Source organism: Pseudorasbora parva, chromosome 2, assembly GCF_024679245.1.
Source record: "Pseudorasbora parva isolate DD20220531a chromosome 2, ASM2467924v1, whole genome shotgun sequence".
NCBI classification, from domain to species: Eukaryota; Metazoa; Chordata; class Actinopteri; order Cypriniformes; family Gobionidae; genus Pseudorasbora; species Pseudorasbora parva.
In genome coordinates, this window is record NC_090173.1 from 4,076,125 (window position 1) to 4,099,956 (window position 23,832).

Here is a 23,832-nt window from a genome sequence, read left to right on the forward strand (position 1 = left end):
TCTTTTTAGTCTTTGAGCGACTCAAAGGTTTTTCTCCAGGTTTGACATGATGTTCCTCCTCCACTTCACTCAGTTCCTCACTCTCTTCCATCAGGTCTGAAACCAAAGAAAAATATATATTTGATAAATGACAATATTATCTAATGTAATAATTAGCATTTCAAATTATGCAGCATTGCCATGATTTTGGCACTAAATTTTATTTGACTAAAAAATGTCATTTTTAAGGGCCTTTTCTAAAACTATTTGCGTGGCTTCATAACATGATTGTAGAGCCGCTGTAGTGAGATGGGCTTTGTGACGACGTCTTTAGTGCCTTTATGGGTCTTGAGAGAGGAAATGACATTGGTGTCAATAGAGGCCTTTCTGAACCATCGGATTTCAACACTAATATCTTAATTTGTGTCTGAAGATGAACAAAGGTCTTACGGGTGTCCAACGGCATGAGTAATTAATGACATTTTTGGGTGAACTAACCCTTTAAGTCTGTTTGACTGACATGTTACGCAACCAATCACAGTTCGTTTTGTTCTGATTCATGTTTTGGGGTGCAAAAAATTTATTTGGGAGCTAATTTGACCCGATGTTGACAATCAATATGAATCAATCTCCACCAAAATGATTGTCTGGATCAAAACTCCATATTGTATCAATGTCACCATGCTGTCTGATGTGGTTTCTCCACCGCATGGATCCTCATGTGTTTCTTCAGGTGACTTTTGAATGATAAACTCTTCCCGCACTGATCACACGTGTGCGGCTTCTCTCTGCTGTGGATCCTCTCATGTGTTTTCAGATTTCCTGACTGACTGAATCTCATGTCACAGTGTGAACACTTGTAAGGTTTGACATCTTTCTATCATGAATGTTCTCCAGCATCATGAATGAATGAAGAATAAACACCAACCTCTTTGTTCTTCGGGATCTTCAGTGTGTTTCATTCTGCAGGTTCTGGATCACTCGTGTTCTCACTGTCTTCTTTAATAAACTCAGTCTTTGCAGATTTCAGCTCTTCCTGATGCTTTGCTGCTCGTCTTCACTTGTAGACTGATGGGAATATTCCAGCATTTATTGATCACCTGATGTGGGAGGAGCTTCACTGATGATGTGATTGTGTGGGAGGAGCTTCACTGATGATGTGATTGTGTGGGAGGAGCTTCACTGATTATGTGTTTGCTGTGGGAGCTCAAAAATATCAAAAACATTTCAGTTAGGCCTACTATGCTATATTTGTTTTTTAAAATAATAAATGACAACGGAAAATAAGTAATGGTAAGCGACAGGTGAAAACAGTTGAAAGCATAAAAATAAATAAACTTACATAGTAACCAACAATTACTCTCAGTCTGTTGACAGCAATGAAATGAGCTTTAAGTGTGAATTTACAAGAGATCTGAAGACATCATCATAATAATAAATGAGGTGAAACAGAAACTATATAAAACATCTATAATACAAAAACAAAAACACTAAACTTTGTCTTTTGACTTGACATTCAGTCACAGTTATCACTCTTAACATCGAAACATCCACACACACAAAAGCACACACACTCGCTCAGGTCTGAATGAACTCAACATGTTCCTCTCATGTTCGCTGCTGCTGCACTAAATGTTTATTTCAGGAGGAAGACGGCAGAAAAAGACGCTCAAGTACCACTGTGCCCGATGAGAACAATACAGAAGAGTCTGTCGCTTCAGCAAACTGTATAAAGTGTGTGTGTGATGGTGTGTAAATTGAGAACTGGAACGTGGGGGAGAGGACGCTGGCGTTGTCTGTTCGCCGCTTCTCCACCCACAAATGATCATGTTAATGTACTATTAGATTTAGATTTTATTTTATGTCCTTATGTTTGTGACTAGTCTAACAGTCAGAGCTACAATTGGGGCTGTTGCTGATTGCTGGCAGCCACTGAGAGGACGTTGTTCGTCGTTTCGCCGTTTTCCACCGCTTCTAATGTTTACGTTTGAATTGCTGCGGTTGGTTGGTTCCGGTTTGGAGGACATTTGATGTTTCTCGCCGCGACTGCTCACTGGTGGTCTCCCTTGGGCTTAAGCTGCATGGTGGCTGAAGTTTGCACCGGGCTAGCGTCATCTGGGCCATCGTAATCGGCGTCCAGCATGATGTTGGGATGTTCCGCTTCTCGGCTGCGCCGCTGTTCCGTCCTGCATTGCGGCCGTGGAGCGGCTTGGACTTCTGCGCCGACCCCGGTGTGTCCACAGAAGTGCCCGAAAAAATGTTCTGCCTCCTGCATGGTGTTGCGGCGATCCCCATCGTTTGAATCGTCATGAAGACCCATCATCTGGTCTTCAGCCGTCCTGCCTCGGCGATGTCATTGGGACACTGCCGCTGGGAGAAATCTGAAACATGGAGTGGACCACAGTGTGCTGCGGAGCTAACAGAGACTTCCACCATCAGCTGTTTTCTGTTCACCATCAGCTCTGTTTCTGTTCACCATCAGCTCTGTTTCTGTTCACCATCAGCTCTGGTTCTGTTCACCATCAGCTCTGTTTTCTGTTCACCATCAGCTCTGTTTCTGTTCACCATCAGCTCTGTTTTCTGTTCACCATCAGCTCTGTTTCTGTTCACCATCAGCTCTGTTTCTGTTCACCATCAGCTCTGTTTCTGTTCACCATCAGCTCTGTTTCTGTTCACCATCAGCTCTGTTTCTGTTCACCATCAGCTCTGTTTCTGTTCACCATCAGCTCTGTTTCTGTTCACCATCAGCTCTGGTTCTGTTCACCATCAGCTCTGTTTCTGTTCACCATCAGCTCTGTTTCTGTTCACCATCAGCTCTGGTTCTGTTCACCATCAGCTCTGTTTTCTGTTCACCATCAGCTCTGTTTTCTGTTCACCATCAGCTCTGTTTCTGTTCACCATCAGCTCTGTTTCTGTTCACCATCAGCTCTGTTTTCTGTTCACCATCAGCTCTGTTTCTGTTCACCATCAGCTCTGTTTCTGTTCACCATCAGCTCTGTTTCTGTTCACCATCAGCTCTGTTTCTGTCCACCATCAGCTCTGTTTCTGTTCACCATCAGCTCTGTTTTCTGTTCACCATCAGCTCTGTTTCTGTTCACCATCAGCTCTGTTTCTGTTCACCATCAGCTCTGGTTCTGTTCACCATCAGCTCTGTTTCTGTTCACCATCAGCTCTGTTTCTGTTCACCATCAGCTCTGGTTCTGTTCACCATCAGCTCTGTTTTCTGTTCACCATCAGCTCTGTTTTCTGTTCACCATCAGCTCTGGTTCTGTTCACCATCAGCTCTGTTTCTGTTCACCATCAGCTCTGTTTTCTGTTCACCATCAGCTCTGTTTTCTGTTCACCATCAGCTCTGTTTCTGTTCACCGTCAGCTCTGTTTTCTGTTCACCATCAGCTCTGTTTTCTGTTCACCATCAGCTCTGGTTCTGTTCACCATCAGCTCTGTTTTCTGTTCACCATCAGCTCTGTTTCTGTTCACCATCAGCTCTGTTTCTGTTCACCATCAGCTCTGTTTCTGTTCACCATCAGCTCTGGTTCTGTTCACCATCAGCTCTGGTTCTGTTCACCATCAGCTCTGGTTCTGTTCACCATCAGCTCTGTTTTCTGTTCTGTTTTCTGTGTTGGTTGATTGTTTGTAGTATTCTATATTTTTACTTGTTATTCATTTTTTGTTGCCCCCCCCCCCCCCCTTGTTGCACTTTGAGATTCTTCGGAATGAAAAGTGCATTATAAATAAAATCTATTATTATTATTATTATTAAATATGAGGATAAATACCGCGAGCTGCTGGACTCACCTCAGACACTCGACGAAGAAACTCAATGGGGGGAGGGGCGAGCGAGCGGTGATGTCATCAGCCGCAAACGCACGCGCTTATTGGACGCCAGGATTGCAGATTCACATTTTTACTAGTAGGCTATTTTCATTTTTTACAACTTAACTACAGTTACTAAAGTGATTCTGAGTGGCTACTGAGTTTCAGATCATTCGATTTGGTTAATTTACTTTAACCTTTTTTTCTTTTTCTGCCAGATCAAATATTCTAATATTTACTCAAAAGTGTTAAAATGATATATTTTTTTACATTTTAAATAATATATATAATTATACTATAGGCCTATATTTCTAATTTGTATTGCAATAAAGTGAAAGTAGTTATTAGAAAACCTAAATTCAGACCCTTATTAAGCTGCTGTAGTTATTTCCCTGTGGAGGTTCATGAAGATGAGAGTTGTTGAATTATTGTCTTTCAGTGGAGCAGTTGAATAGTCTTTTGTCATACAGTCAGAATAAAGTGAGATGATCTGCTGATGATCCTGAATGTCTTGTTGAATGAGTGTTGATAGTCTGAGGCTCATCAATATTAACAGAGCTGCTGAAAAGACTCTTTATTTCATCTCAATAGTTCCTGTTTTCACCTCATTTATTATGATGATGTCTTCACATCTCCTGTAAATTCACACTTAAAGCTCATTTCATTGGTGTCAACAGACTGAGGGGATTTGATGGTCACACATATTTACAGTTATCTCTGAGTTTTTCTTCCCATTATTTATATTTGGAAGAATTCACATTAAGTTATTAATTATTTTCTATATTTCTGCAAGCTGAATAATGTTTTATTGATTAGAACTGAATTGAGTATAATCTATGAGAATATTCCCAAATATTTTATTTTTAATATGCGTGTGTGTAAATGGACTGCATTTATATAGCGCTTTTATCCAAAGCGCTTTACATTTTTGCCTCACATTAACCCATTCATACACTGACGGCGATGTCAGCCATGTAAGGCGTCATCCAGCCGCGGGGGCCAGCCGCGGATAGTTGTAACAGAGTGCCAGCCAATAAAATTGAAGCATTACAGCTACTGGCCAAGTAGCGGAAATGATGTCACAGCCAATCAGATTTTTGCACACTTTTTTCATTTTTTACTTGAACAGTGGTTCGAATCCCACTCATTCAAGTAAAAAAACAAAAAAAAACAATGCATTACATCTACTAAGTATTTTAAATTTGTTTTTGTTTTATGAATGAAGCAAGCAAATGTGATGATTACAAGCAAATGTGCTGAATAAATTATTGATATCAAAATATCTACAGTGAAACAATAGTAGTATAACATTAATTGCTTAAATCAAAAACATGATTGCAAAAACTGTTTGATATTTAATATAACCAATTTAAAGAAGACATTTAAATTTAATTATGAGTAAATTTAAATTATTAAATGAAAATATTTTGATGGAATAATTTAAGTAATACTTAAGTTAAATGATCCATTAAAGGTTTACTCGTTTAAAGGAGTCGTACAAACACACAGCACTCAAGTTGTCAATTGTTTCAATTCAATTGTTTTTTTATTAAATTCTTGAAGCACTTTTAATGATAGTAAAAATAGTAAAAATAAATTCAAAATAATATTATAGAAAGAAACATGGACAGAACTATGTACATATTATAATCTTCATCTCTTCTTTTCTTCCACCCATCTCTGCTTCTCTGCCTCATAGTAAGGAGACTCCTGAAACTCACGCCAGTTCATCTCCTTGGCCATGCCCTTATCTCTGTATAAAGAGAACACTTTAGATGGGCAGTATATGTATTTCATATATTTCGTATATGCAACACCACCTTGACTTTTCCAGGGAAAAACATGACCTTTTTGTGCATTTTGACCTGCAAGATAGAAAAATAAATATATATTTGTATGTTATATACACATACATACATACACACACACACACACACACACTCACACACACACACACACACACACACACATACATATATATATATATATATATATATATATATATATATATATATATATATATATATATATATATATATATATATATATTGTTATAGTTTTGTATTTTTAATAACATAAATGCAGCCTTGGTGAGCAGAAGAGATGTGTGTGTGTGTGTGTGTGTTTTTTTATATAAATATATAACACACACACACACACACACACACACACACACACACACACACACACACACACACGTCTCTTCTGCTCACCAAGGCTGCATTTATGTTATTAAAAATACAAAAAAAGTTGTAATATTGTGATATATTATTAAAATGTAAGATAACTATAGCTATAATGTTTTCTACTTGAATATATTTTAAAATATAATCTATTCCTGTGATGTAAAGCTGAATTTTGAGCATATCACTACTCTAGACTTTAGTATCACATGATCCTTCAGAAACAATTCTAAAATGCAAACGCTTTATATTTCAGATAAATGCTGTTCTTTTGAAAAATGTACACAACTGTTTTCAACATTGATAATAATAATAAATGTTAGAATGATCTTTAAGGGATCATGTGACACTAAATACTGGAGTAATGATGCTGAAAATTCAGCTTTGAATCACAAAAATTAATGGCATTTTAATATATATTCAAATTGAAAAAAAGTTATTTTACATTTTAACAAATATTTCAAAATAATACTGTGTTTGCTGTATTTTTTTTATCAAATAAATGCAGCCTTGGTGAGCAGAAGAGACTTCAAAACCATTACAAAAATCTTAATGAAAATGTTACTACATTAACAATAGAAAATATATATGGTTATTGAGATTCCAGTACTACATAATGTTGCTGTACTATTTATCAGATATCACTGTGGTAAAACCATGTATAACTAGAACGAATATTTTTTTTTCATTTCAACGTCTTGTTTTTGAACTATTTAATTTATGCAATCTTATACACATTACAAATGTTGAAAATAATGGTCAAGTCCATTCATAAAATAGATCGTAATTAACAAATGGCGTGTTAAAGATGAGAAATAGTTAATTTGGCAAGCTCTCTAATAGGAGGGGCATCACATGTTATCACAGGAAAAACTAATGTGCTTTACATGATTTGATACCATCTAATTGACAATATTTATGTAAACACAAAAAACAAAACAAAAACACGAAAATGAAAGTTATATTCATTCATAATTTAGCGTGCAAATCATACTACGATGAATTGGAGGAAAGAAAAGACGAAAAAAAAAGTCTAGTTTGCTCACACGGGCGATCTCATTAAGGTTTCAGCATTAATAGTAAAAGATGAGGTCAAATAAAGTAACTTACCTTTTTTAGATGAGTTGAATAAAACGAACGCTGCTTTGTGTTTTCACTCGTCGAGTCGGGATGAAAATGGCGGATTCAAATTTCCCGGGTGCAGAAACACGGAAGAGCGCCACAAGAGCGTTGTGGCCAAAATAATATTGCATCCGTAGTGTTTTAGCACTACCATTGACAATGAATGGGAAACGGTTTAGGGCCGTTTAGCTGAACAATTCTCGGCTTGGTCAGGTGGAACCGGGGATTGAACCACCAACCTTCTGGCATGTAGACAACCTACATGAACCACTGAGCCACTGCCGCCAGTGTGTGTGTATGTGTGTGTTGTAACTAATTTATTCTGAAGCAATATTCTCACTAGTGTTCAATCAGCTTTGACATATTTAAATCTGCATATTTGTGAATTTTAACTTTTAATTTTTTTATTGAATCGTTTCAAATTTGTGCTATTTTTACCTTTTATAAAGGGCATTTCCCCCCTAGTCTTATTAAATATAGGCTATATGCTTCAGGTTTAATTTTATATTGTTAAATTTGATCAATACATTAAATTAAATTAAGACACTATGGCTGTTAACAATAAAATTAAATAATTTACACTGAAAAATTACAACTGCATTAAATAATGTTTTGAGATTTGTAGTTTTGAATAGACACATAAGAAATGTTGGAAAGTATGTTTAAACATGAAACTAAACCTCCAGTAGGTGGCAGCAGGTGACCGTCTTAATGAGTGAGTCATTGAGTTGTTCATTCAAACGATTCATTCAAACACTGAATCGGTCAGTAACATGCGTGTTGCTGTGAGTTGGGGTGTTCAATTCCAGGTTTTTTGGAGTCGACTCCGATTCCCGACTCCCACTGTGGGAGTCTATGGAATCGACTCCTCAACTCCATTTACTTTACATCACTACAGGGTTATTAGAAATCAGACAAAATTGCTGTTGTTACACACTTAAATTATTTTCTCCCAACACAAAGTCCTAAAATCATCTTATTTAAACCACACACTTTTAGCGTGGCCTTCCAAATTAGTCCAATTTAGCAATGACTTTCGTGGCTATCAACATTTCTGTATCCATTACATAACCTAGGAAAAGTCACGAAAAAAGATGTTGTCGATGGCGCTAAACGCACATGACCATTGTCTTAAAAGGTCATGTAAAGATACTATACATAAAATAATGCACCCTATTGATGCACTTCTTCTTGATATTTTAAAGGGGGGGTGAAACACTCAGTTTCAGTCAATCTCATGTCAATCTTGAGTACCTATAGAGTAGTATTGCATCCTTCATATCTCCGAAAAGTCTTTAGTTTTATCATATTTATAAAATAAATATGGGCTGTACCGAGTCTTTCCGGAAAAAACCGAGCGCCTGGAGGCGTATCGTGTGGGCGGAGCTAAAGAATGACAAGCGCGCAAAGCGGTGACGTCCTCAAGCGTGGAGAAACCCATGCTATCTCAGCTAATACAGATAATGATCCACAATCAAATCTGAGGCTGAAATAAATTGAACAGGAGAAACGGCAACATCAGGATGTCCGTCTCTGTGGTATGTACTGTATTTAGGGGCCTTTGTGTGCAGTTTATGAGGACATGATTCGGTTTATGGACTATTGTATGTGACTAGACCTTAGAGGTAGCAAGCAAAACGGTTTTGCACGTCAGAGTCAGAGTCAGACTAGTGTTATACAGAACAACAATGGAGTAACCGTTAGCGCATTTGAATGACGAAGCACGCGATCGTATCGTTTACTGATGTTTACTCATGCGACGGTAGCCAATAGCAGAGACATTTGAAGTTGATTAACTCACCGGCTGCTTCCAAAGCAGGACCGAACTTTATCGCTGGGACCGCTCTGTCAAAAACACACTTCTTTGGTATGATTTGGTGAAGTCCTGTGACAGCAGTGACCGTGGAAATCCACTTTGCGACGCGACTGAAGCGATGCCTTGAAGCTTCCCGTCATTTCTGTGTTCAAATCGGTTCAAATGCAGCGCTGCCTTCCCGGAATGCTGTGCTGAAGCGTTGAAGTCGCTCGACGTCACCCATAGGAATAAAGTGGAGCGCGGCGCGTCATAAGTGTTCACGGACGACTGGATCTGCACCTGAGAGACTGTTTACAGCGTGCCAGCGTTTCCTCTCTCTTGCTCTAGTCACGCGTGCGCGCACCCGACCGGGAGAAGAGCCCGTACAGCCCATACAAGGACCTTCCGATCTATTTAACGTCAAGTAGACCCATACTCGAAAAAACTCGCCGAAACTTGTGAGAAACCGGAAGGAGTATTTTTAACACAGAAATACTCCATCAAACGTCCAACATTAGTTTTTGAAACTTTGTCTATGTTTAGGATGGGAATCCAAGTCTTTAAAGGTGTAAAAAGCTCAGTATGCATGAAACAGCATTTCACCCCCCCCTTAATGATTTATGGTTAGTTTACTAAACACATGGTTACCATGGGAAACCAAATCTATATTTATTGCAATAATATATAGCCTACCATCAATTAAACTAAAGCTAGCATGGAGGAAGGCTATAATTACAAACTAAAGTCGCTATGATTGTTTTTTATTTCTAAAGTAAGCACTCAAATAAATGTGTGACGAAATTTCTGCGACAGCTCTCTGACGCGGTGCGGTGTACATGACGCAGTGTATTACGTCGTGGCTTGCTTCGTTTCACTCACTCCTTGCTTATAGTGCACTCAACTTCCATGCACTTTAACTGAGAGATTCAGTAAAATAGAGCGATTTTGGAATTCGGACACAGCAACAGGAGTCGACACTGAGAATCGATTCCTGTACTGGAGTCGATCCCGACTCTGGGGCTATTCAGAGTCGAGGAATTGACTCTTTTGGAGTCGACTCCCGATCACTAGCTGTGAGACACGTTACGGTTCTGCTGTGTGTGAACGATTTTTGCTGCTGAAATCGAACAAAAGCACTCAATATTGCATCTAAAATGTAAGTGACTTTAAGCGAATGTAAATGTAAGTGAATGTTAATTAATTGTTTATGAAACTGTCATATGAAAGCAGTGTCATTTTCAGTCGTGATGCTATTCAGGAAATGGCTTAAACGCTCTAGTGTTGTAATTTCTCCTCGAGAGGCTGCACGAGCATCAACAGCGCGACCTTATTATCGTCAGTTCATCATTATCCACCAGTATCGATCGCCACTTACACTAAATTAATGCACGAGGCACTCTTGTCTGTTGGCTAAGTAAAATTCTTTTTCACTTGTCCCTTCAAAAAATCCACTTGTCCCAGAAAAGCGGACAAGCGTTAATGTCGAGCCCTGCCATAATCACACATGATTACACGCCGCTGCTCTTTACTCCAGTGACTCTCTTTCTGCTGGGTGTGTAAAGCTGTGGTGAGATGGAGACAGTCAAATGGGCAACAAAGATAAGCTTTTGATCAAATGAGTCATGAGATAATAATCATTATTGTATTGTGAGATTTGAGAGGTTGCGATTGTCGACAAGAGCCAGTTCAGGTCTGTATATTTTTACAGGAAAGAAAAACACTTTTCTTTTAGTAAATGTTCATTTTCTTTTATTGTCACATGTGAAAATGACATCAGTAAATTCTCTGATGTATACATATATTTTATAACAATGTGGTTTGAGCAGACACTGATGTCTTTCTGTAGAAGAAACAGCATATATCCCTGATGTGTTTTCCTACAGGTCCGACTCAAGCTAGTGTCTCACACGCCTCTTCCACAACTAGAGCCATGTTTATCCACTGGATTTCCGTCTGAAAACCTTGCTGTCGGCATATCCATAAGGTAAGGCAAGGAATCAAGGTTTTGTAAAAGGATGTATTTTCTTCATCATCTGGATGGAAGGTAGAAGTCCAGGTACTGTTAACACAAGAAGATCTGGCAGAAGAAAAATTAACACACTGAACATTGTGAATAACAGGATTTAGTCAGAGTACCTGGCAACACAGATACCCCTTTTCCATCCAAGTAGTCTCTTAGCTGGTGCTAATTCGGAGCCAGAGCCTAGTATCAAATCGGTTCTTTGTGTTTTCACAGCCAAAGCACCAGCTCCGAGCCAGGAAAAGTGGTTCTTAAGTAGCACCAAAACATTGCTGGGCTAGAAGTAAGAACTGATTACACCAGGCACTGGGGGCGGGGTCAACAAGATGAACACAAACTTGAGATCCGCCATTTTTTAAATAGCAGCTAACGGAGCTAATAGCTGCGGCTCGTTTGTAATCACTGTCTATACAAATTACTGCGAACTGCATGAATGCGTTGGATTCGCTGTGTTTTGATGCCGATGATTTACAAACGACCCCTTATGCTTTTGAAACGCTCGCGCAATATTTAGAAATCATATGCGGGTTGGTCTGCGCAGCGTTGATGCATTAGATAGAACATGCCTGGTGTGTGTGTTTGTGTTTCCCGCTGCCTCGCTAGCAGTAGAGTCCTGGCTAAAAACGGGTGAAACGATTGGATTGTGACATTTATAAAATAAACGGGCTGGGATGTGGGCGGATAATTAATTCCGTGCTGGCGGTTAGAAGCGCGGATGAAAAATATGTGCAATATTTCTGTGGCTAGGTGGAGGAGCGAGTGAGACCGGGGCGTGATGGCGAATGAGCCACTGATGACTTAACATCTCATAATGAGACTCGTAATAATGGCTCCATGTCTCGTATTAATGAGAAACTTTCCAAGCAGTCCAAAAATTGTTCTGTCACAAACTAACTTTGTTGCTCAGCACATAAAGATGAAGATTCTTATTTCAGACTGTAGTGATGTGGTTTCTCCACTGCATGGATCTTTATGTGTTTCTCCAGATGACGTTTAATAGAGAAACTCTTTCCGCACTGATCACACGTGTGCGGCTTCTCTCTGCTGTGGATCCTCTCATGTCTTTTCTTACTTGATGACACACTGAATCTCTTGTCACAGTGTGAACACTTGTAAGATTTTCCTCCAGTGTGAATCCTCTGGTGCAGTTTTAAACAACACACTGTCGTAAAAGTCTTCCCACACTCAAAGCACATGTGATCTCGTACATCAGTGTGTATTTTCTGCTGTTTATGCAAGTATTGCAGCCGTGAAAAACTCTTTCCACACACAGAACATGAATGTGGCTTCTCCTTCGTATGAACTTTCAGGTGTCTCTTCAGGGCTGGTGTATCAATAAAAAAAATTGCTGCACTGATTGCATGCGTACATCTTTGCTTCAGTGTGAACTCTCATGTGACTTTTAAGGTGTGTTGATTGATTTAAACTTTTTACACATTGATCACATGAGAACGGCTTCTCTCCTGTGTGAACTCTCATGTGAAGCTTAAGATGATGTTTCATTGAGAATCACTTTCCACATTGAATGCATGCGTGCGGCTTCTCTCCGGTGTGGATCTTCACATGTTCCTTAAGATTTTGTTTGTATGTGAAGCTCTTCCCGCTCTGATCACATGTGAACGGCTTCTCTCCGGTGTGGATCTTCATATGAATCTCAAGTTTACCTTTGTTAGAGAAACTCTTTCCACACTGAGTGCAGGTTGTAGATTTCTTGGCACTTTTCTTTATAAATGTCTTTTTAGTCTTTGAGCGGCTCAGAGGTTTTTCTCCAGGTTTGACATGATGTTCCTCCTCCACTTCACTCAGTTCTTCACTCTCCTCGCTCTCTTCCATCATGTCTGAAATTAAAGAAAACATTTATTAATTTAATTTTCAGTATATCAGTTGCAGTAGAGTAGATTGTATTGTTTACATTTTGGAATGATTATTGTTATATAATTGTGTTTTTTATTAGCATTATCTGTGTCCTACATGTTTTGCTCAACCCTGATACTGCTGGAATGATTTTGAAATAACACATCTTTTCTTAAAAATTTTACATAAAGGAAGTGACATCATCGGGGCTCTTTCTACAGCCTGATGGAAAAATGGGAAAGATTAAGTAAAAAGGTTATACAACTTCGGTTTGACATTTTTTATGCATGGGGAAAAGAGGTAAGAAGAACATTGATCAAGTTTGGCTTGACAGCATGTCTTCCAACACATCTGACACAGTCGATCAGTTTGAGGACTCAGCATCGACTGCGAGTAGCACTGGATTGAAACTTCAGAAAGATCTTCTTTTTCTTTCGGCTGTTCCCTTCAGGGGTCGCCACAGCGAATCATCTGCCTTCATCTAGTCCTATCCTCTGTATCCTCTTCTCTCAGGCCGACTACCTTCTTGTCCTCCTTCACTACATCCATAAACCTCCTCTTTGGTCTTCCTCTAGACCTCTGCCTGGCAGCTCTAACCTCAGCATCCTTTTAACGATATATTCACTCTCCCTCCTCTGAACATGTCCAAACCATCTCAGCCTGGCCTCTTTAACTTTGTCTCCAAAACATCTCACATGTGCTTTCACTCTGATGTATCAACACACCTTAAAAGTCACATGAGAGTTCACACTGAAGCAAAGACGTACGCATGCGATCAGTGCAGCAAAACATTTTTTTGATACACCAGCCCTGAAGACACACCCCAGATATGGCCTGGCTGAACAGATATGGGTCAGAATGTGACCATATTTGTTTTGCCAAAACTTTAAAATCAGCGGGAAATGTTCTCTTGGTTCACAACTCATTTAGAGGTATATGGTCCAGATAACAATGTACACATAAGGGCCATATGTGTTTGAGCTATGGCACAAAGTGAGAAAGGCTGACTTGTGGTAAAACTTTGGATTATATATGGAAAAACACAGGACACCTGAAATCAAGCGCAGCTGACATCCGAGATTTCACACCTCAGGTGGTTGCATCTCATTAGTGGAATCAAGGCTGCAACATACTCCGCAAGAACAGAGAAAAAAGTTCTCGCTCCCAGGGCTGCGAGAACAAAATTACGTAATTTTGTTCTCACAGCCCTGTTTTGAGAGTTCTCGCAGCTTGTTCTCGACACATCACCTGAGCAGAACTTTTTTCTTGTGGGTGTCCGAGAACAATTGTGTGATTGGTCAGAGATTTAAAGTGGGCGTGGTTAATGTGGAGAAACGCAGATGATTGGCACCTGCTTTTCTCATGAAGTATGATTGTACTGGCCAAAACAAACTTTGTTCTTGTTCTTGCCACCTCAAGAAAACGAACAAATTTCTTTGTTCTTGCAGAGTATGTTCCAAGCTTCAATCTGACTGATACGGAAGCATTTTCTCATCTGCTCTCATGAGTTTTCGGTCACGCATATCTTCAGGTAAGTGAGGTTTTGGCATTTCAGAGTCTTTTTAAGGTTATTTTGTGCAGCGTTATGTATTTGTTTGAGGATTTACATTTACATTTATGCATTTAGCAGACGCTTTTATCCAAAGCGACTTACAACTCAGGAGAACAGGAAGTGATCCGTCAAGAAGAGGCAACGAAACACAAAAAGTGCCCTAAATACCAAGATTTGTACACTGCTCAGAGTAGCAAAGACCAGAAAAGGAAAGGAGAAATAGAATTTTTTTTTTTTTTTATGTAAGATTAAGTGCTCATGGAAGAGATGAGTTTTTACCTGTCTTTTGAATGAAGCGAGTGATTCTGTTGTGCTAATGGAGGACGGAAGATCGTTCCACCAACCAGGAACAATGAAAGAAAAAGTTCGAGAGAGAGATTTCATGCCTCTCTGTGATGGTACCACAAGCCTTCGCTCATTAGCTGAGCGAAGGCTTCTGGTGGGTGTGTAGATGCGAAGGAGTGAGTCGAAGTATGCGGGTGCTGCGCTTGTGGAAGATCCATCAGCAAGAGTCAGGGCTTTGAATTTGATCCGGGCAGCGAGTGGTAGCCAATGCAGAGAGATGAATAGAGGTGTGACATGAGCCCTTTTGGGCTCATTGAATACAAGACATGCCGCAGCGTTCTGGATCATTTGCAGCGGTTTGATTGCACAAGATGGAAGTCCAGCCAGAAGCGCATTACAATAGTCAAGTCTAGAAATGACCAGGGCTTGGACAAGAAGCTGTGTTGCATGCTCTGTAAGGAACGGTCTGATTTTCCTGATGTTGTGCAATGCAAACCTGCATGACCGAGCCGTCTTCGAGATGTGGTCTTTGAAGGACAGCTGGTCATCAAAGATTACTCCAAGATTTCTGACCGACCCTGAAGGAGTAATCAGAGATGAACCTAGCTGGATGGTAAAATCGTGTTGTATGGTGGGGTTAGCAGGGAAAACGAGGAGAGGTCCAAGCACTGAGCCCTGAGGAACCCCCGTGGTCAGTTGATGTGTTTTGGATACCTCTCCTCTCCAGGCAACCTTAAAAGACCTACCTGTGAGATAGGACTCAAACCAGTGGAGTGGAGTCCCTGTGATGCCCAGTGATGAGAGGGTGGACAGAAGAATCTGATGATTCACAGTGTCAAAGGCAGCAGACAGATCAAGGAGGATGAGGACTGATGGTGTGGTGTCGAATTAGCCTCAGGTGATTATATTTACCATTTCAATCCCGTGTGTAATGCAGCACACAGTCACCGAACGAGTCATTGATTGATGATTTAAAACTCCGGACTAGTTTTCTTGCATGCGTCTGTTTTTAACGCGCCTCAACTATTGTACAGTCTGACATTTATGACAGTTTTGATCTTACAGTGTGTCATGGCTTACAGCACTGATTATGTTTGTACAGCCTGACATGGAACAATCGTAAAGGACTATAATAAATCTAAAAGTGTGCACCCGGGTTAAGCTTTGTTGCGGCCGCAACAAAGTTAGTTAGGTTTTTTTTTGGCGCAAAAAATAAATTAATAAATTCAAATCTTAACCTGGCTAATGATAAATTACAATGATCAAAAAAAGTGACCAAAAAATTATGACAGAATTATATTTTTGGTTGAACTATCCCTTTAGTTTAAGATTTATTTGATTCATAATTATGCAGACCTAGCTTCCAGGTTGTATTGCTGTTAACATTATTTAAATGTAACTTTTTATTGTAGGTGCAGTTTAGGGATGGGACGAAATATCGTTTGACAAAATATCGCGATACAAAACGTGACAAAACGCATCGAGGTCGAAAAAAATGTATCGCGAAATAAAGATAGATGGCACTGCTGCATGATTTGCAGAATGAGGGTGGGGTGCAGCAGCAAACATTAATAGGGAAAGAAAAGGGTTGACATTAGCATTAATATTCTAAACCAAAAATGCAGTTATTGCCTACATAAGCTACCATATTTTCTGTTTAACTTTTATTAGACTCCAGAAAGAAAAGGGCGTTTTTTCACTGAGCACATTCTCTGCAGTCTGAGCGCGATGCACTAAATCTCACTCTCGCTCATGTCTGAGGTAAATCATTAACACCATCACCGCTTACAGTACACCTGTTTTATTGAACTAAATACATTACAATCGGCTAAAACGAATGCACAGGTTACTTTCCTGAACAAGCGCGCTCCCGAGTCGTCCGTGTTCTTCACACTGTCCACGTGAATCGCGGCCCAGTTCGGCGCGCACGCGCAAAATACCGGCAGTTCAACAGGAAATGCGGATCTCTTAAAGGGGCCGCACTATATTCCTACTCGTGTAATATGGACCTCCTCCAGGTATGGTGTGGTTCTGGTTCGTTCACTGGTACACATTAACAATTTTTCATACGAACTTTTCCCTGTTCTGAATTAAACTCCCAGTGTAAAAACTCCCTTTATATTGTTAAAATGAGTGAAATCACTAACAGTTACTTACTCATTATTTTTAAGTTTAGGCTTAAGAGAACAATTTCTTATATAAACATATCTATGACCTTTGATATGTCTAGTCTTCATACTGTATTGATTATTATTGAATAAGTATGGTTTCACTAATAATAAATGTACATTTCCATAAAGCATGCATATTTGTCCATACCTATGTTGATTAGAGTATTAAAAACTTAATTTAAACTTAATTTAAGATACATTTACAATTGCTAAAAAGGTGCGATTTAAAATCGAGTTAACTCATGACAATCATGCAGTTAATCACGATTCAATATTTTAATTGATTGACAGCCCTACAGTGCCCTCCACAATTATTGGCACCCCTGTTTAAGATGTGGTCGCGGACTTCTAAAAATTCTCCTTTTTTTAAAAACAACATAGAACCAAAATGCAAAAAAAGAGAAAAATCCTACCTTTCGTTTAAGTACATTACTTTGGTGGTAAAAAAAATCACAGATTTGAAAAAAATTAAAATAAAAATTGATATCGTATCGTGACGTATCGTATCGTAACCCTGGCATATCGAAGTGCATCGTATCGTGAGTTTAAGTGTATCGTCCCATCCCTAGTGCAGTTGGTAGAAACAACGCCAGTCCCAGCAACACACTTCCAACACTGATTAGTGTCACAATTCACCAGTGCGAGTGGCCGTGCTCACCACAAGAGGTATGGGGGTAATATTGTTGCATTATTCCAAACAAATATATTGTTATCCACAAATAAATGTAAAGCGATTCACAAAAAATAAATAATTTCACAAATCAAGAGAATGAGATCCACAAATATATGCGGGAGTTTCACAAAAATAAATTAGATTCACAAATAAATACAATGATATTTGTGAGTAACAAAAAAATCCACACATGTCAAAAACACACAACTCTGCCTTGCATAAGTTGCATTCATTTGTGAATTGCTTCCTGTGCATTTGTGGATCGCTTCCTCTTCATTTGTGGATCTCGTCTTGCGCATTTGTGGATCGCAGCACAGCACGTGGGTTTTGAAACATTTCTAGCGTCTAGACTCAAAAAAATCTACAAATATGTAGACTCCACCCACCGTCTACTCAAGCCAATCAGATGACCAATTGTAGCACGTTTTCGCTCCAACCAATCACGTTTTGGCCAGTGCCCCTGAAAAACAGAGTTATGACCACTGATCTATATAAATCTATATATCTATATAACTATAATAGGTTGAAATAGGCGCAAAATCTCATGTTTATTCAATGGTAGTTTGATTTGCTCAAATAGAAATTGAGGCCTGCCTCCAATTCTGTCCTCCTTCCAATAAAGGCCTGGACCGCGATGTGCTTGGGTAAAATAAAGGCCCAGGCCTATATTAGAGGATTTACGGTAGTATCATTTATTTGGGAATATTCTCATAGATTATACTCAGTTTAGTTCTACTCAATAAAAACATTATTCAGCTTGCAGAAATATAGAAAATAATTAATAACTTAATGTGAATTCTTCCAAATAAAAATTATGGTAAGAAAAACTCAGAGATAAATCCCCTCAGTCTGTTGACAGCAATGAAATGAGCTTTAAGTGTGAATTTACAGGAGATGTGAAGACATCATCATAATAAATGAGGTGAAAACAGGAACTATTGAGATGAAATAAAGAGTCTTTTCAGCAGCTCTGTTAATATTGATGAGCCTCAGACTATCAACACTCATTCAACAAGACATTCAGGATCATCAGCAGATCATCTCACTTTATTCTTACTGTTTGCTCTTACAAACACATTATTACACTCAGGATATATGACAAAAGACTATTCAACTGCTCCACTGAAAGACAATAATTCAACAACTCTCATCTTCATGAACCTCCACAGGTAAATAACTACAGCAGCTTAATATGGGTCTGAATGTAGGTTTTCTAATAACTACTTTCACTTTATTGCAATACAAATTAGAAATATAGGCCTATAGTATAATTATATATATTATTTAAAATGTAAAAAATATATAATTTTAACACTTTTGAGTAAATATTAGAATATTTGATCTGGCAGAAAAAGAAAAAAAGGTTAAAGTAAATTAACCAAATCGAATGATCTGAAACTCAGTAGCCACTCAGAATCACTTTAGTAACTGTAGTTAAGTTGTAAAAAATGAAAATAGCCTACTAGTAAAAATGTGAATCTGCAATCCTGGCGTCCAATAAGCGTGTGCGTTTGCGGCTGATGACATCACCGCTCGCTCGCCCCTCCCCCCATTGAGTTTCTTCGTGGAGTGTCTGAGGTGAGTCCAGCAGTTCGCGGTATTTATCCTCATATTTACACACCATCACACACACTTTATACAGTTTGATGAAGCAACAGACTTACTATGTAACTTTATTTATTTTTATGCTTTCAACTTTTTTCACCTGTCGCTTACCATTACTTATTTTCTGTTGTCATTTATTATAAAAAACAAATATAGCATAGTAGGCCTAACTGAAATATTTTTGATTTGGCCAGATAAGCTCCTTCCACACTAGAGTTCATCATCAGTGAAGCTCCTCCCACAGCAGTCACATCATCAGTGAAGCTCCTCCCACAGCAGTCACATCATCAGTGAAGCTCCTCCCACATCAGTCACATCATCAGTGAAGCTCCTCCCATAGCAGTCACATCATCAGTGAAGCTCCTCCCACATCAGTTGATCAATAAATGCTGGAGTATTCCCATCAGTCTACAAGTGAAGACGAGCATCAAAGCATCAGGAAGAGCTGAAATCTGCAAAGACTGAGTTTATTAAAGAGGACAGTGAGAACACGAGTGATCCAGAACCTGCAGAATGAAACACACTGAAGATCCTGAAGAACAAAGAGGTTGGTGTTTATTCTTCATTCATTCATGATGCTGGAGAACATTCATGATAGGAAGACTCAACACTTCAGCACATTTAGATATGCAGTCACACTATCAAATATATTGTTTTCTTGCTTGTGTTCAACAAATGGTCAGTAAAGGGAGAAACGTTCATATTAATTGTCAACATCAGGTCAAACTAAATATTATTTTAGCTTTTGTATGATTCACTAATTTTTTGCAACCATGTTACCAAAATGTTGTACATTTCTCAATATGTTTTACAGTATAGTGATTTTGACTTTGATTTGGATTTTTTTTCTAGTAATTGACAGTAAACAACGAATTTAAACAAAATATATAAAGTAAATCCAGAATGGCTGACAGGGTTTTAAGCAAAACTTGCTTAATCTGATTTATAGTTACTGATAAAGTTTTATTTCTCATAAATTATTCACAGTTATAGAGATTATTCTTCTCACTGTAACTTTGGTAAAACGGTTGATGAATGTGATCAACACTGTACAGTTTGAGACGATGGACTGAGATTATTTTCTTGTCCTCCCATCATGTTTCAGAAAGAGCCCCGATGATGTCACTTCCTTTGCGTTACAATTTTAAGAAATGCTCTTTTATTTCAAATGAGGAAAATCATGGCAGCCTTAACAAGGTTGAGTAAAACATGTAGGACACGGATAATGCTAATAAAAAACTGTGCTCCAAAATGTAAACATATACAATCTACTCCACTTAACTGTGCAACTGATATACTGAAAATTAAATGAATACATTTTTATTTGAATTCAGACGTGATGGAAGAGAGCGAGGAGAGTGAAGAACTGAGAGAAGTGAAGGAGAAACATCATGTCAAACCTGGAGAAAAACCTTTGAGTCGCTCAAAGACTAAAAAGACATTTATAAAGAAAACAAGAGCCAAGAAATCTACAACCTGCACTCAGTGTGGAAAAAGTTTCATAAGCAAAAAAGATCTTGAGCGTCACATGAGGATCCACACCGGAGAGAAGCCGTTCACATGTGATCAGTGTGGGAAAAGATTCACCCAATCATCAAACCTTAAGGCTCACATGAGAGTTCACACCGGAGAGAAGCTGTACTCATGTGATCAGTGCAGCAAAACATTTATTGATACATCAACCCTGAAGGCACACCTGAGAGTTCATACGAAGGAGAAGCCACATTCATGTTCTGTGTGTGGAAAGAGTTTTTCACAGCTTCAACATTTACACACACATGAGAAAATACACACTGGTGTGAGAGAGCACATGTGCTTTGAATGTGAGAAGACTTTTACTACAGTGTACAGTTTAAAACAGCACCAGAGGATTCACACTGGAGAAAAACCTTACAAGTGTTCACACTGTGACAAGAGATTCAGTCAGTCATCAAGTAAGAAAAGACATGAGAGGATCCACAGCAGAGAGAAGCCGCACACGTGTGATCAGTGCGAGAAGAGTTTCTCTATTAAAAGTCACCTGAAGAAACACCTGAGAGTTCATACAAAGGAGAAGCCACATTCATGTACTGTGTGTGGAAAGAGTTTTTTACGGCTACAATACTTGCATAAACATCAGAAAATACTCACTGATGTATGAGTGTGGGAAGACTTTTACGACAGTGTACTGTTTAAAACTGCCCCAGAGGATTCACACTGGAGAAAAACCTTACAAGTGTTCACACTGTGACAAGAGATTCAGTCAGTCATCAGATCTGAAAACACATGAGAAGATCCACACTGGAGAAAAACCTTACAAGAGATTCAGTCAGTCATCAGATCAGAAAACACATGAGAGGATCCACAGCAGAGAGAAGCCGCACACGTGTGATCAGTGTGGGAAGAGTTTCTCTATTAAAAGTCACCTGAAGAAACACATGAAGATCCATGCAGTGGAGAAACCACATCACTACAGTCTGAAATAAGAATCTTCATCTTTATGTGCTGAGCAACAAAGTTAGTTGTTGACAGAATTTTTTGACTGCTTGGAAAGTTTCTCATCTTAGCAAGAAAGTGTCTCATTATTACAAGACATGGAGCCGTTATTACGAGAGTCTCATTATGAGATGTTAAGTCATCAGTTGCTTTCACACCACAGACTGTACACAAATCTTCCTCACACGGAGGGATTGACTACTTTGACTACTGAACCCCTTTAAGCCGGGCATACACTGTGAGATTTTCGTCCGATTTCGAGCCGAATTCTGACTCGTGCGACTCTTTTTTTTTGTCTCGGGACGATTTTCAGGTTTATCGTGCGTCGTTTGTCGTGATGTGTTCGTGCAGTGTACAGGGGGAAACGAGAGGCGCCAAACCTCTCACGATCAGAAATCGGATGTCGGATGAATTTCTGGCGCGTCAGAAATTCTGCTCGCCCCTCGTGAGGTTATCGCACAGCTGAAGCAAAGCCACGAACTGATTGCCCTATTTCCCCTCACTGCGCCTGCGCGAAAGCAGAAGTTTAACCATTTAATTTTTTAAATCGTTAAGGAAGAAAACGAAAAGAGGGGGATCTTTAATTATGTAGTCAGCTATCAAATAGCAGAAATTAAGTAAACTGTTGTACCTCCAGTTTGTGTTGTATATATCCAGTGCCTCTTATTAATTTAGCTAGTTGATCATTAATTTACTTGTTTTACTTTCACATTTTATTTATTTTTTAAATATTAATTAATATTTAGCCTAGGCCTACTTAATCTTATTATGATGGAAAGTGGGAACCGTGGTCAATCTTGACACAATGTCATGTTGTTGTTTTTTTCTTCTTTTTTTCCCCCTTTTCCCGTTTTAATTCATGAACGCGAGTCAGTGGATATCACGCAATGCGCAAACGCAGTCTCAAACCTACAGAAAGTGAAAGTAAAATCTGACAAGCTTTCGGCGCATATTCTCAGACAAGATAGAGATGAATGTAATTCAACATGCTGATAACGTAGCCTACTGCCTTAAATTATTTTCTTAATATTTCTATTTTGGTCCATATTGTGAGAAAAAAATAGAAGAGAAGTAGGCCCATTTTGTGTTAAACAAGTTGTTTTTAGATAAATCTGCTCTTACTTTTCATTGAGACGGACATTATTGCAGTGTTCTGACATTATAATCATATAATTATAGACCTATAATTCCTTGTTTAATCGGGCTAAATGTTTTTTAATAGTGAGGAGTAATCTATCTATTATTTTATTATGCAGTGTGTCGATTATGCATTCTGAAATTGTTGGGGGGAGGGGGACAAATTAATGTAATATTAGTTTAATAATAAAAGGCCTACTCTAGTAATAATAATAATTTTATACATAAAATCTAAATCCTCTTGATATCAATAGCTGATGCATTTGATAGGCTATCTCTCTATAATACACCATGGTCTATCGTCGCCACGGGGGTTTTACTGCGCATTTTTCACCCGTACAGTGTGAGCAGTCAAGACGCACTCGACGGTCGGACCGCACAGTGTGAGCACATCAATCATGAGCTTTGGCTTTACATCGCATGCGATCTACTCGTACAGTGTGAGAAGGTAACCTTGCTGAAATCGCACAGTGTATGCCCAGCTTAAGGTATCAAAATTTGGGGCCGTTTTGGTACTTGTATTTGATACTCAATGTTATCGAGGTAATTCGGTCAGTGCCTAAAAAGTATTTTGCTCTATCCCCAGCCCTACACATTTAGTGTTTTCACTTAGTTTTGTGTTATTTGTCACTCTATGTCGTCATGTACTCTGACTAAATCTCATCATTCACAATGTTCAGGATGTTTTAATTCCTCTTCTGCCAGATCTTCTTGTGTGAATCCAGATGAATTGGTCAACCTTTTTAACAGTACCTAGACTTCTACCTTCCATCCAAGATGATGAAGAAAATACATCCTTTTACAAAACCTTGATTCCTTGACTTACCTTAAGGATATGCAGTGATGGATTAACAGTCAAGTTTAATATTCATTTTTGGGAATTAATTAAACAGCCATTGCTTTGTATGTATAATAAATGTATAAACGCAAAGGAAATGTCGGCATCAATGAAATGGTATCTTGGTAATCTGTATCTTGTTCCCAAACCGGACAAAGACATTTTTAATAGTCCACTTACCCTCCTGACTATTGATTATACAATTCTTACCTTGGTATTTGCTAATAGATTGAAGGTCAAACTTAATCAGTTGGTTCACGAGACAATCCGGTTTTACAAAACGTAGGCACATCAGTAACAATATTAGACTTATTTTAGATCTTTTAGA

General features: G+C 38.8%; 3 protein-coding genes across 3 annotated transcripts in view; 1 reads left to right on the forward strand and 2 right to left on the reverse strand.

The window, feature by feature from the left end:
* The window catches only part of LOC137048117 (uncharacterized), a 137,932-nt gene extending 125,500 nt beyond the window's left edge, over nucleotides 1-12,432 (reverse strand). The window contains 4 exon segments of the mRNA XM_067426123.1: nucleotides 670-856; nucleotides 11,877-12,003; nucleotides 12,076-12,257; nucleotides 12,259-12,432. Coding sequence (XP_067282224.1) covers nucleotides 670-856; nucleotides 11,877-12,003; nucleotides 12,076-12,257; nucleotides 12,259-12,417 — 655 coding nt within the window. The 5' untranslated portion in view covers nucleotides 12,418-12,432.
* LOC137048125 (gastrula zinc finger protein XlCGF49.1-like) lies at nucleotides 12,424-12,747 on the reverse strand. Its single transcript, XM_067426137.1, has one exon. The coding sequence runs from the start codon at nucleotides 12,745-12,747 to the stop codon at nucleotides 12,424-12,426; it is 324 nt and encodes a 107-aa protein (XP_067282238.1).
* A 7,646-nt stretch (nucleotides 12,748-20,393) lies between these two features.
* On the forward strand, nucleotides 20,394-21,519 carry LOC137048132 (zinc finger protein 135-like). Its single transcript, XM_067426149.1, is given in 2 exon segments — nucleotides 20,394-21,190; nucleotides 21,192-21,519. Coding segments are annotated over 2 exon segments (1,125 nt in total).
* Nucleotides 21,520-23,832: the final 2,313 nt, after the last annotated feature.